The sequence below is a fragment of the Triturus cristatus genome, chromosome 10, assembly GCF_964204655.1.
Source record: "Triturus cristatus chromosome 10, aTriCri1.1, whole genome shotgun sequence".
Classification (NCBI taxonomy): Eukaryota; Metazoa; Chordata; class Amphibia; order Caudata; family Salamandridae; genus Triturus; species Triturus cristatus.
Window position 1 is genome coordinate 134,438,874 of NC_140593.1, and position 14,619 is coordinate 134,453,492.

General features: G+C 47.7%; 1 protein-coding gene across 1 annotated transcript in view; it reads left to right on the plus strand.

The window, feature by feature from the left end:
- The window catches only part of SH3BP5 (SH3 domain binding protein 5), a 225,354-nt gene that overhangs the window by 178,761 nt on the left and 31,974 nt on the right, over nt 1–14,619 (plus strand). The window contains exon 5 of the mRNA XM_085630638.1: nt 10,457–10,587. Within this exon, the coding sequence (XP_085486764.1) occupies nt 10,457–10,587 (131 nt within the window). The remainder of the gene's footprint in view (nt 1–10,456; nt 10,588–14,619) is intronic.

Genomic DNA, 14,619 nt, shown 5'->3' on the forward strand with positions numbered 1-14,619 from the left:
GGCCGATGCCTCCGAAATTGCAATTGGTGCGGTACTATCCCAAAGGGATCCTCAGAATGGGCTGCTACACCCCATAGCTTACATGTCTAGAAAATTCAGTGGACCGGAGATTAACTACACAATCGCAGAAAAGGAGCTACTCGCTATACGAGACGCTTTCAAGGAGTGGAGACACTATTTAATGGGGGCCAAACACATGACCACTGTATATTCCGATCATCGGAATCTACAGTATATGACTTCAGCTCGCCTCCTCTCACCCAGACAACTAAGGTGGATGCTATTTTTTGAAGAATTTCGTTTCGTGCTCACATACAGACCTGGAAGTGCAAACAAAAAGGCAGATGCCCTTTCACGACAGGAGAGTACACCCACAATAGCCGAACCAATTGCGAGATCCATCATACATCCTGAACAGGCAATATGTGCAGTACAGTCCGAACAATTCCTCACTAAAGTGAAAACAGAAATGAGAAAACCTAAATGGAGAAGATGGCTGGTGGAGCATAAAGAGTGGAAGGTGCGAGAAGGCCTCCCTATGAAAGGAAAACAGTTATTCGTACCCACTCCCAGCTTACGCCAGGAAGCATTACATTGGTGTCATGCGTCACCCACAGCCGGACACAACGGAAGGGAAAAGACCCAAGACAGGCTTCTTAGACAATTCTGGTGGCCCACACTGTCCAGCGATGTACGAGAACTAGTACAAACATGTCAGGTCTGCATGCAAACGAAACCGGATCGAGGTAAACCATATGGGCTGCTACGGCCATTGCCCACCCCAGACACACCCTGGGAGCACATATCGCTGGATTTCATTGTAGGATTACCTAAGGATAACGGATGCACCACCATCCTGGTGGTGATCGATAGTTTGACTAAGATGGGACACTTTATTGCGTGTGCGAGTCTTCCTACTTCCGGACAAGTAGCCAAACTATTACTGACTCATGTAGTACGTCTACACGGCCTTCCCAAGACTATCATAACAGATAGAGGCACCCAATTCACGTCGCAGTTCTGGAGAGTATGGTGTTCTGCCTTGCAAATAACGTCTAACATGTCAACTAGTTTCCACCCACAAACAGATGGACAGACGGAGAGGTTAAATCAAACATTGAAACAATATTTGAAAGCCTTCGTCCAAAGCACTACCGAAAGGTGGGTAGAGTGGTTATGGCTAGCAGAAATAGCCTACAATAGCGCTCAACACAGTACCACAAAATTAGCACCGTTTTTTGTTACTTATGGATTTCATCCCCGGTTCCTCCCATTCCTTCTGCCCAAGAACACAAGTAAGGTACCAGAAGTGCAAACTAGGATCCACAGAATCCAAGGCATCTTGAGGAACGCCCAAAGAAATATCCAGGCAGCAAAGATCAAGTATAAGGCACAAGCCGATAAACATAGGAGGCCCGAACCTTTGTATAAGAGCGGAGATGTAGTATGGTTATCCACCAAGAATATCCGCTTCCGACGCTATAGCATCTTCAACCCTCGATACATTGGTCCTTACAAAATACTCAAGATCATCAACCCGGTAGCGGTCAGACTAGCGTTACCAAATCACATGCGGATTCATCCGGTCTTCCATGTGTCTTTGTTAAAACCAGCCCACACTCCTGCACTCAAACACCCAAAGCCAATGCTCATTGACAATGAACCAGAATTCGAAGTACGTGCAGTGGTGGACTCCAAGAAAAGAGGAAGGAAGATCTGGTATTTGATATCCTGGAAGGGATACGGACCTGAGGAAGATTCGTGGGAGCCTGCGGAGGATGTACATGCTCCGCGTCTGATAAAAAGGTTTCACGCTCTGAATCCACTGAAACCAAGACCCTGACAACGTCCCGTTGGGAGGGATGTACTGTTACGGGGTTATTAGCGATACGTTGTCAGGTTCACCGGAACTACCCTACCCAGCAGCCTGTGCGGCGCAGTGCTCACGCGCTGACGTCACTTCCGACGCTCTGCGTCGTGTTCCGGCTTTACGCGCCGTGAAAAGAAGAACGGAGGAACCATGGCGCTGTCGGATATTCCTACTTTGGTTCCAGTCTTGCGGTGATTCGGAGGGTCAGTCGGAAGGAGGCGGAGGTCGGGTAAGGGTGCCGCTGCACCAGTCAAGTCTCTGGTATATTTAGAGTGTGGAGGCATTGGGTTCGGGGAAGCCGCTACGCTACAAACTGCATCGTGGGCGTACCGCTTCCCAGGGTATTTGTGTTGGGACAGGTGATACGAGAACGGTGTCAAACATTGGGGTGCCCCTCAAACCTGGAGAAAGCAGAAGTGCGTGTGAGAGCGAGAACATCGCCGTGAGGTAACGGCACTGTTCATTTTGAGAGAGAAGAGAGAGTGACTTAACTCGCCGTGAGGTGAACGGCTCTACTGTTGAATGAGAGAGAGAGAGCGTGAGAAACCCAGTGAAGTAACGGGGAGCACTGAGGGCCGAAGCCGGGTTGAGAACCGGCATCTGTAGTGCACAGAATCTATTTTGCCGAAACCGTGTTGAGAAACGGTGGAGTTCAAATCATATGGAGCTATGAATATCAATCCCTGTTGTTTCTGGTGCTGTTATAACGCTTACCTTGTTCACTGAGTAACAAAACTATAAGCTCCATACAAACCCCTGATACAAGACATTCACAGAGATTGGAATAGCATATGCCTTTTGAATTAAGTTCTTAATTCTTTTCTTTACAGGTAACGAAAGCTTTTCACAGGGTACATTCCCATGCTTTATGTAGTTATGTAGAAAGGAAGTATAGATAAAGTTAATGGTCTATGTTTATGTTTTACAGGTCTCCCTCCCCGCTGTTCCCATCCTTTCCTTCCCTCACTTGATCCGATCTATCTCTTGTGCTATAATAGCAATCAGAGAGGAAACGATCAAGAGGTGGAACCCTTTGTGCAACGAACCAACTCCGAGGTGGTCATCGGACTCTACTTGAAGCTATCGGAGCTGACACCGTCGGGTTGTCGTGGCGGTGGGTCGATGTAAAGTCAACTCAATGATATGGGGGTGCCGGGGTGCCATTCCCTCCCACCTGTGTATTCTGCCTGCCTGTACCCGGTCAATAAATGATTGACAGGTGCCTCTTCGCTACTCATTCCTGCTGCAGCCAGAAACTGGTGCATTCGTTTGCAACAAGCATTGCAAACTTCTCCTGTGGTTTTCCCTGGGGCTTAGCCGGCAACATCTGCATAATTGTCATCTTAACTCCTTCAAAGCAGCTTGTAGGTGCTCTTAAAATACCACTGGGCACTGACACAGCAAATTACTAAGACAATTTCATTAATCTGCTACGAATATATCACTGCTGGAGGACGTCATCCGCATACACCCAGCTCATTAGTTCTAGGCAAATGAGGCCCCCTTCTTCAGTTTACATCTGTTTACCAACCGCATCTCAGTTTGACTTTTAGGGACACCAGCAGATGCCACTGAATTCAGTGTGCGATTCAAACTGCCTCACTGCTTGATGGCTGCACCTCTAAGCGCTTGCCCGAGCTGTGCTGGAGTTGACTTGTCGGCAGTGCAATCCTATGTCGGTAGAGCGGGGTCAAGCTGCGGGTCATTCCTCCGAATTTCGCAGCATGACGTCCATTATTTTCAGCACTTAATTGAAATATCCATAAGGCGAGGGACAGAACACGATGAAACTCAAAAATAATTGTAGGAGAGTAGAATCTGCACTTATGTTGCCCCCACTTTTTTTCTGATGTTAACACTGGTTTCTGACTATAGTCTGGCTGGGACCCTGCTAATCAGGGCCCAAGTCTCTCTGTTCTCTCTAAACAACTTGGAGTGCATATTAGGTGCACTAGTGATTGGATACTGTGGTACCTTATGAGCCCCTAGTATATGGTACCTTAGATACCAAGGGCATAGGTACTTCACAGGCCTACCAGGGGCTGAAGCATGTATTATGCCACCCCTGGGAAGCAGACTAAATCTGACACCACAGGCCTGCTACTGCAGCCTGGGTGAGGTAGTATTAGCACTCCTCACTGAGATATAGGTACACTATATCTCTACCTGCACACACATATAAACCTATCAGTCACCCCTAAGGCAGGCCATATCAATCCTGAGGGCAGGGTGCTTGGTTTCCATGTGAGGGGGTGCCTCTGCCTGAGCAGGGCCCCCATGCAGCTCTCAGAGTCCATTCTCTGTAGCTGTTTGTAGATGCGGTTAAACCATATACTCTTAAGTGCATTATAACCTAGCGGTAAATGTTAACTTTGGGATGGCTGCATCAAAACATGTCGTGTTTTTAGTCAAACGCTTTGGAATCATACCCCCACACCAGTAACTGGTGTGGGAGTATGATCCCACCCTTCTAGAGGGATAGACATGTACCCACTGTGGAAACACGATAGAATCCTGAAGAGCCCTGGCATCACAAAATGGATGCCACCAGTCACAGACACTGGACTGCCCTCCTGCTGCTGACCGAAACTCGCAGTGGAGGAGGCCCAACAATAGGCATCCTGTCACAGGGAGGTGTGGTCACTTCCCAGACAGGATTTAGTGTATTGGGGCTAGGTGGGTGCACTCCTAGAGTGCTATGAAGTCCTGCACTGGGGGAGCAGTAGGCTCCTCTGTGCATATGCCAGCTCAACCTGGTTCAGGGGCTACCAGCCCCTGTTCTGGCGCGAAACTGGACAAAGGGAAGTGGGTGTAGCCACCCACTCCCCTGACCCTCCCATAGGAGTGGTCATAGAGCTAGTCCCTCCCTTCCTTGTAGTATAAGTTAGGGAACCTTTGCCATTGCAAACTAGATATCCCTGGACAACGCTCTGAAGAAGAATCCTGGACCTTCGACGTTCCACTACCTCTGGAAATCTGAAGAATCTCCCTTGGAGTCAAGGAGTGACTCCCCTGCTTGGCAGGCACCAAAACTTTGAATCAACGGTCGCAAACTTTCCCGCTCCCGCCAGAGTCCGAAGTCCCTGCAGCCCCGGAAGTGGATTTCCTGACTTCTCCAAGGCCATCGTAAGTCCCCAGCGATGCTGAGGCAAGTGGACCCACGGGTGACGAGGAACTGCAATACCTGGGTACCGGGCACTATTTTCGAGTGCAACCCCTTCACGTCGTTCTACGAACTTGTACTTTGGACCACGTGTGTCCCAAGCCTCCAGCAGGATTTCCACTGAAGATCAGAGGCCTACCCTGTCCCGAGTGACCGTGTGCCCCTGTTGAGTGAATCCTCCTGAGGCATCTTCGCGATCCCTTGTCGGTTGGCTTGTGGGTCCCCAGAATACTTTTCACCAAAACCAAAGGGCTCCCCTGGTTGCTCCAGGCCTGCCCTGACTTACCCTCGCTGGGTGAGTCCCTCAGACCTTGCTGGTCTGCACCGCTGACTTTTTACACTTTCCACGAGACTTGCTGTTGCCAAGGCTTGTTGGCTCCAATCTGGTCGCCGACACTGCAGTAAGACGCCTCCTGGACCTCGTGGCTGAAGAGTCAAGACACCTGTGATCACCTGAAATCACCCGACGACTGTGGGCATCCAGCTTCCTTGCCCCGGGTCACTGCCAAGTGACTTTGAACACTGTCCCTTCTGCTTTCAGGTCTTCTTTCTTCTGAATCCAGCCTTGGATTCCACCGGACACTTCTCCTGTCTTCACAAGCAGCAAGTCTTCTTTGGCTCCCATTGAAAACGATGCTGCGACCCAACACCAAAAGACACCTATGCACCCGGCTTCCCTGGGTGAGGTAACTCCAGCACTACGGTGCTCCTGTGTGTGTTGGCTCTAGAACTACTTACCCTGTAAGTGACTTGCTGGTAGACTCTCCTGAAGTATCCTAAAACTTTAAAATTCCAACCGCGACTTGCTCCATTGAAGTCAATTGGGATCCGCGGCTGTGTTCTCACAATGCATGCGTCTCCCGTGGGTCCTTTACTTACTTGCCTTGGGTGGATTAGTGAGGCCCCAGCGCTTCTGAAGGCCCTAGGCCTTGTCCCCTCGCAAGTCGATATTCCTAAGACTCTTTTTTAGTATATGGTCTGGTACACTCCTAGGGCCCCAGCTATATTTGTGCTTATTTTGTTGTGAAATGTTGATTTGTGCATATGTCCTTGACTTCTAATCTCATAAAGAGATTAGTAGAGTATGTCTAGTAATAAATACATATATATTTTATATATATACCTGTGTGGTGTCCTTTCATTTAGTGATTCAGGAGATTAGAAGGTAAAACAAGCTGCTTTACATTCCTCTAAAGACTTAGCCTGAAGGCTGCTCTCCACAGCTACCACTAGATTAGCTTTCTTTAAAAGGTTGTCTTAAACCTATCGAATTGTACTGGTGCAAGGTGGCCACTTTAACTAGTGACCAGCATATACCAGGCCAACTTCTCACAATAATTAAATAAATGAATGGCAGGGCTGATCAGACCTGGACTGCCTGTTTTCCCACCAGGCACTTACCCGGTGGGCTGGGCCTTTGGAGGCTGCGGTTTGTTAGGGTGGGGGCACTGCTGGTGCCTCTATCGCTTTCTTCAGCTTCTCCCAATTCACCAAAAATGCCAGGGATAGCAGAAGGGACATCACACTTCCCTAACCCTTCACTTTCATACACATGCTTACCCACACACACTTACACACACTTGCTCTCACGTAAACGCACTCTCACCCACAAGCATGCACACAATACACATTTAAAAGCATTTCTTTTACTTACCTCAGCTGCCAGGAAAGGTCCTCTTTCAGCTAACTGTACTTCATGTTTTGGTGCACTAATAATGTATCATATTATTATTATTATTATTATTATACAGTATTATTCACTATTACTGTAGTAAACATTGACAGAAAGCGAGAGAGAGAGTGGCGCCCCAGCAGATGTCCCTAAGGATGAGTTTCAACTATGTTTCTGGCACTGATTTTGCCACTTCTGAGGCTAGGGGTCGCCTAAGGCAGGTCCAAGGTTTGCAAGGAACAAACCAGGGGTCGCAGCTGCGACCCCCTAAATAATGTCCATGGCTTCCCCAGGTAATTGCAATAGGTGCGAGAAAGGGGGTTCAGAAGAGAGAAAGAGGGACAAAAGAGAGGAGAAGAAGGCAGATGAGAGGGAGGAGGAGGAAGGGACCAAGGCTGGGTTTAACATCTTTTGCCGGGCCTTCTTTTGGTTCCTAGTCCGGCACTAGGGCTGATGCAGACAACTCTCAGGCCTGCCAAGTGTCACGCATCAGGCGTGACGCTAACGCATTTCAGTGTGGTGTTTCGCATCACCACACTGAAATGCATTGTCACGCATTTTGCCACTGACAGACACTCTACTGACAGCGCTGAAACTGGCTGCCTACGCCAGCCTGGTAGCGCTAGCGCCCGCGTCAGCACCTCTGGCACCTATGTGCCCGGCCTGGGCCGTAGCAGACTTCACTTGCGGCTGCCAGCAGGCTCAGAAACAGTTAAAGATCATCGTGCACGCAGCTCGCTCTGCTACAATGTTACAATCTCTGCCCTGCTGCCGCCCTGCATTGAAATTCCCGTCTGCTGCGCAGCGCCCGCGGCTGTCACACACACACTGAGTCTGAGTGGCCAATACGAGACCCCCGGGGCCTGCCCTCAGAGTCGTTGCCCCAATGCCGCGTTACAGGCTGTGGCACCGTGGGGGGATGTGACCTGCGGTCGCGGGTCCCTCTCAGTGAGTCTGAGAGAGTCAGAGTGCGCTGCTGCCTGCGCAGCCAGAGGCAATAATTTATTACAATATATAAATTAACCCGCCGTTGGTCTTGGACCGTCGCCGGCGGGACGGCACAGCATCGATGACCACCTGAGGTGACTCTCTGAGACTCTCTCAGCCTGGTCAGCATGATCATCATGGCCACGCGGCATCAACATAAGAGACATCATGATTCATGATCGGGCGCTCAGGTGACCGCCGGCCCGCTGGACCCCCCGGTGCTCAGAGAGACAGTTCCTCCTGCAGACTGAACTGGCGCGACTCACTCAGCACAACTTGCCGCCCACCGCTAACAGGTCACCTGAAATAATGATCCTTCGTAACACCAGCGAGCAGCTATCTATTCAAATCAGTCTAGACTATAGGTCACATTTTTTTAGTTGAAGGGGACTTTTGCCCACAGGGTGGCGACACTTAACCCCACTTTCCTTCACTCCAGCGCTGCCTTGCCCCTCACCCAATGTATATATATCCTTATGCACCTGTCACAGTTAGGTGCAATCCCTTTATAAACAGCCGGCTGCGGGGTCACACCCCATCCCCTGTCCAGCCGTACGAAACACAAAAGGGGGGAGAAAAAGAAGTGACTGCCACATGCAAAGCGAGCACAGCCCCAGTATAGACTCGTGACTACAGTGGCCTTTCGAGGGACGACCACAGTACTGGTATTGGTCACCTCCCAGCACACTAAGTCAGGGTTGCACCTTGGTGTTTTTTACGGGCATGGCATGTATTTTTAAAACACCGCTAAGCAAGTAGTGCGTCTACTCACTATGGTACAAGCTGCTAAGAAGACTGCCATCTTCAAGTCAGGCTGCCAACGTCACCGATTCACTTGTCATCATATCGATTACATACGCTGTTGCAACAATGTGATGTAAACCTCTGCCTTTTTACTCTTGTTCTGATTAAATGGGTGCCCAGCATTCCTCAATAAGGGCCGGATCCAATCCAGATTTTCAAGATGTCCACCTGGAATAAATGTACTCAAGATTAATCTAAATGGAAATCATTTACCTGTTCGGTGTTTATTCCTCAAGCCTTCCTTCAGAGCTCGAGATGGTGTCAGACGCCTTTTAGGAGACGCAGTGTGAGATGTTTGCGCGGTGCCGCTTCTGTCCTTGGTGGATCCATTGGTGTCTGCAAAAACTGTGCATGTGCATTATGGGAAAAAAGAACAAACCTAATGCCAGATATGAGAACCCTTCTAGTAGGCTGTTGTCACTGATATGATTGTTCAGACCCACATGTTCTCACTGTGGTACAAAAAGAGACCGGTATTGTATTTCCACAAAAATTCATTCTCAAGTGAACATTTATCCTTTGCAACTGTCTGTTGTGCCTTCCCAAAGTAAGTTCATCTCAGTCGCAGGTATTTTAAATGGCTTGCTGGTTAATGCGTCATGGCGTTCTGTGACATCATTTGCTATGCCATCCATTGGGCTAAATGATGTACCTCAATCCTGCGACCCTGGACCACTGGCTCGTAGGACGATCTAGAAACGGTCACCCAAGCCACTAGCTGCAGCGACATTAGTTAAGTAGTCCCTCATGTTCAATTTGTTGCTTAAACCTGCTGATCATTTTTTAGGTTAGATTGAGTGGCAAACCATAGTATATCAGACAAAATATAGAAGCCTGTTGGCTAGTGTATGTTTCACCAATGTTATTTCTCTGTTTACTAATTTAAAGTGCATGCAAACTGGTAAAAAAAATCCCTGGGCGACCGGTATGTTGGAGAAGCGGGGGGTGCAGGGGCAGGCACTAAAGGTCGGGGGATAAAAAATAGAGAAATAAAAAACTTACCTACAGACCAGTCATCCCCATTGCGCTCTTCTGCTCCTCTTCCGGAAGACACAGTCTTCCAAAATGCCCTGCGGCCAATCCTGAAGCTGCTCTCGCGCATGAGAGCAGCTTCAGGATTGGCCTGAGCACCCTCGATTTGCGCTCCAGGACAGACTGTGAGTCTGTGCCTGCTCTGTCCAACCCAGCTGCGTTGGAGAGAGATTTCACTGCGCATGATGATTTGGCCGGTCTGAGACGGCTGACCAAGCCATCATGCGCAGTGATGGAAGTGCACTACCACTCCCATCACCGCCTGTCACTACCAGGCCCCGCCCCCAAGACTCTGCAGGAAAGGAAAAATAAAACGAGTTTCGTTTTATTTTTCCTTCCCTGCCATTTTTGAAGGGGCCACGCTCCTCCGCCATAGTGGAAGAGCCACCACTGCGCAGGCCAATAGTAGAGACCAGAGCTGTCTACCACTACCTTTCACTTTCACTTTGGCCAAGAGCACGGTGGGAACTGACATAATCCTTCCCCTAAAAACTGGCAAACTGGTAATGAGGGCCTTAGAAGATGTAAAGACAATTTTACCAAGTTTTAAAGTTGTAGCATCAGTGCATTTATGTAGTGTAAAAACTACTAGAAAATATAAATAAATGTCATTGCAAGATTTGAGAATCTCTGCAGCAGTATTATTGTACCCTGTATTGTTGTCATAATAGCAAGACCCAGGTTGGGTGATGCATGCTTTCAGTCATGAGAAGGTACACATATTGCATTTGCAGAAAAATGTTTTATATGTACACATTAATATTGCATATGCCGTTGCTCCCAGCTGTCGAGGCTTCCCATTTGGGCATTCCCAAAGTAGGTTAATCTCATTTGCTCATGTGTTAGTATGTGAGGTTATGAAAATACACGGATTAAAAATTCATGAAGCCACAAGACTCAAAGAGCTGTTTCTTCTCACCTCTTCAAGGTCATGGAGGCGGAGCAGACAAAGACGCGCAGCGAGCTTCTGCACAAGGAGACCGCTGCCAAATACAACGCAGCTATGGGGAGAATGAAGCAACTGGAGAAGAAGCTGAAGAGAACCATAAACAAGTCCAAGTGAGTTTATTGTGCAAGCTGCAAGAGTGTGCCATGGCTTCCCAGCATGGCTATGAGCAGTGCTTAATTTGAGCCGGTGGTTTCCGGTGCTTGGCACCGGCATTTAATCGTCAACCCCGGCGCTTGTAGCGCTAACTCAACCCACAGGTATTGGAGCACTTTTCATGAGCAGAAGTTAAGGACTCATTCATTTTTGGTAGGTACGGAGATAATAAATGATTTACCCAGAATCACAAGATGTTGACCCTACGCCGAGACTCGAACTTGGTTCCCCAGCTCAAAAGTCGGCAGCTCTAGAGAATACGCCACACATTTTCCTCACTTTTAGGGTTTAATGGATGTTTAGCAGTTGGCTCTGTTATAGGCGGCGCTAATAGGAGGAATGGGCTGGTACAAGCTTCCTCCTGGCGAGAGCTCCAGCACTTATTTTTCACAAATTAACCACTGGCTATGAGTGTTTGTTTCATACTTGCCAACATTCTAAGACAAAAAGAGGTAGGATTATTCAGGCTTTGAAATGTCTAATTAGTCTAATGAAGACATCCACGGAAATTACAGTGATGATATCAGAGTAAATTACATTTTAACACTGACGAAGAAGCCTGACACAGGATGGAGAGGCAGTTGATAATAACAGTTCTTCTGGCTACACACCTGTGTTTCTAAGCCGAAAGGTCTAACCTTGGCAAGCTGCTGCAGTGGTTACATTTATTTTTAGTTGTTATTCAAAAACATACCACAAAAAGAAAAAAGAAACGTTACCACCTAAGCATGGCGCTGCTACGCTTGCATAAAAAATGTAAAAATAATCATGCAAGTTTAATAGAAAAGTACGGGCGCTTCTTCGCAAGCAGGTGTACTTAGAACAGGTACAGAAATTGTTTTTAGTTTTGAAGCATAACAAAGGAACATATGATTATTTGCTCAAAGAAAACATTCTCGTGGGTCTGAATTATTGCAATTTGATGACATAGATAGAAGACACAAGAATGAGTACAAAAAAAGTTATATAAAGAGAGAAAAGCACTGAATGTTTGCTGTCTTTCAGACACAGAAATGTAAAAATTGAAACAAGTGCATGGACGTCACGTTTTTCTTAGGACCCGGCCCCTGTGCTACTGAGTGTCAATGTAGGTGGCATCAGATGCTCTGGCTAGACTTGTTATCTTTGATGTGAACATTTACTGTTGTCAAGCGCTCTGAAACCTTCAGGTCTAGATAGCGCTATATAAAACTCTCAAATAAATAAAACAAATGGATGTGTAATAAAACCAGGGATGTCCTGGTTTGGTTCCACCTCATGCCCACTGCACACCCTGCATCTTCATCTCACTCATGCAGGTTTTCATCTCTACTTTCTTACTTTGTCACTTTCTCTTCCTCCTTCTTTCTGTCTTTCGCTCTCTTGCTCTGGGTGAAAGTCGAATGATGAAAAATAAAATATGTCCCTGATTCCAAAAATGTGTGCCGTGAGAACCACGGGCTACCACCAGCGCAATTAGGCACTGCCTCAGGCACAGCACACATGACAGCGCCTGGATACCCTCATGAGTGACAAGCAGCGCTCTACAAATCCACATTACATTACGTTACTTTACATGACATCAAGGACTGGGCTGGCCAGGCCAGGCCTTGAAGATCGACCCACCCGCTCCTCACCTTCCGGGAACTTCCCCCTATATTAGAACACTTCCCCACTTGTTTTCATTCAGGAAGGTCCTAAAAACCTGGGTTTTCTATAAGTAATCTCTTGCTAAGGCCCTATTTCTTTCCCACAGTGCCAGCGCCTTGACACCTTCGGGTATTTGTTTGTGCTCTATAAATCACTGCAACATAACATAACTTGTTCTCTCTCAGACTGAGATTGATGGAACTACTCTCTGGAAGTTTCTGGAGCATTCCTACTCTCATTTTACAACATATTCCACTTTTCTCTGCTAATTTGCCCCATTTGTTAATGATTACCTCAGTCTTCCTTCCGTCCAAACGTTGCTACCCAGAGGCCTGCGGACGCGGTGTATCTACTGAAAACACTCTGCATCCTTCACACATCATGTACCATATCTGAGCCCTATGGCAAGGAAAGAAATGTCGCCCCTCCCGGCTGCTATTTGAGTTTAAAAATCCAGTAGTACTCCGCTTTCAGCGGGCCCCTCAGGAATCTGAGATCCGGTGCCACTGCACCTGATGCACTGATGGAAGCTACGCCTGGCCCCTGATCCTGTGGGAGGATGAAGGAATGATGCTAAACAGGCGACAACTCGAAAAAGAAGGCGGAATTAAAAGTTTGTGCTATGAAGTGCACTCTTGGACATGCAACTCGACTGTCCCCCACTAACTTTTAGCCATGCTGCACAACAGCCACGCTAGTGTACAATATGGCTAAAACATATTGGCAAAGCCAATAGCTCTTGCAAAGGCCAGACGTTTTGGCTTTGCCAATGCTTGTTTATTTTAACCGATACTGCAGACCATCGGCAGAAGACATTGGCAAGCCACATGGTCAAAAAGGCAAGACCTATTGGCTTTGCCAATGCTTGTTTTTGTAGCAAGAATTTGCTCTGCTAACGAACTAATAAAACTGTGTGATTCTTAACATCCTGTGTATGTCAATCAAGAAGTAAGTGCTTAAGGTCGTCCTAGAGTAATGCATCTGCATATTGAAACCGCCATGCAGCATCACAGCCAGAACCTACCCTAGGGTAATACATCCCCATCATGAATTACGCAGCTCGTACGGTCCCAGTCCCATTCTAAAGTTATCCGTGGATCGTCCTTGAGTAATGCAGCCTCATTCTGAAGTAATCCCAAAATGATTCTGTAATAATACAGCCCCATCCTGAAATACTCATTGGATCATCCTGGAGTAATCCAGCGTAATCCTGAAATCATCGTGGGATAATCCTGCAGTAGTACAAGATCATCACATGTTTTCCACTGAAGTAATCAGGAACCCATCCTGGAGTAATCCACCCTAATCCTGAAATCATTGTGGGATAATCCTGCAGTAGTACAAGATCATCACATCTTTTCCACTGATGTAATCAGGAACCCATCCTGGAGTAATCCACCCTAATCCTGAAATCATCGTGGGATAATCCTGCAGTAGTACAAGATCATCACATCTTTTCCACTGAAGTAATCAGGAACCCATCCTGGAGTAATCCACCCTAATCCTGAAATCATCGTGGGATAATCCTGCAGTAGTACAAGATCATCCCATCTTTTCCACTGAAGTAATCGGGCACTTATGCTGGAGTAGTTTCTCTGATGACTCGAGGAGTCCTCTCATTGAAATATTGTGCCCTCGAGGCATACTTCAGGATGGCTTCGGATGACTTCCCCAGTTAATTGCAGGAATTGGCTGGCTGAAGCCATCAGATGACTTCAGAATCACTCCAGGATGATCTTCCTTTTAGGTCTCGCCTGACCCAGCGCATGCGCTGGTCTGGCGAGACTTATTGAGAGGGCTCCAAAAAGTGCTACCAGGCCAGCCTAGAGCTACAGTGCATGTGCGCGGGCGCGCACGCCACTTTTACCGCAGTTACTTTCACTTTAGCGGCCGCACGGCCTTTGATGTTTGATCGCGATCACTTTCGCGGCCGCTTGGCATAGCCAATAGGTCTCGCTTTTGGGACCTTATAAGTATTTAGTTATGCAACTGTTGCACGGCTAAACACTTATAAGGTCCCAAAGGCGAAACCTATTGGCTATGCCAATGCTTGTTTGACTTGGGAAAACACCAACAAGTACATAAGATGCAGTTGTGCTTTGGAAGAAGCATTTGCCAGGGAACAGTGCTCGGTGGCTGTATAAAGGCGCTTTGGCTGTTGCAGGCAGCGTATGTGACCGGTCACAGGAAATATTGTGAGGAGGCTGTTTCCACATATCCCGTATAAATCAGCATTTTTTACATTCCTGCTCGGATTCTTTCCCCTGCCTCACATCCGCTGTAGCCTGTTCCCCCCCCCCCCCCGGTTGTATTTATACATTGGAGCTGCGTCGATGACAGATGAGGAGAGTTCGGGCCGC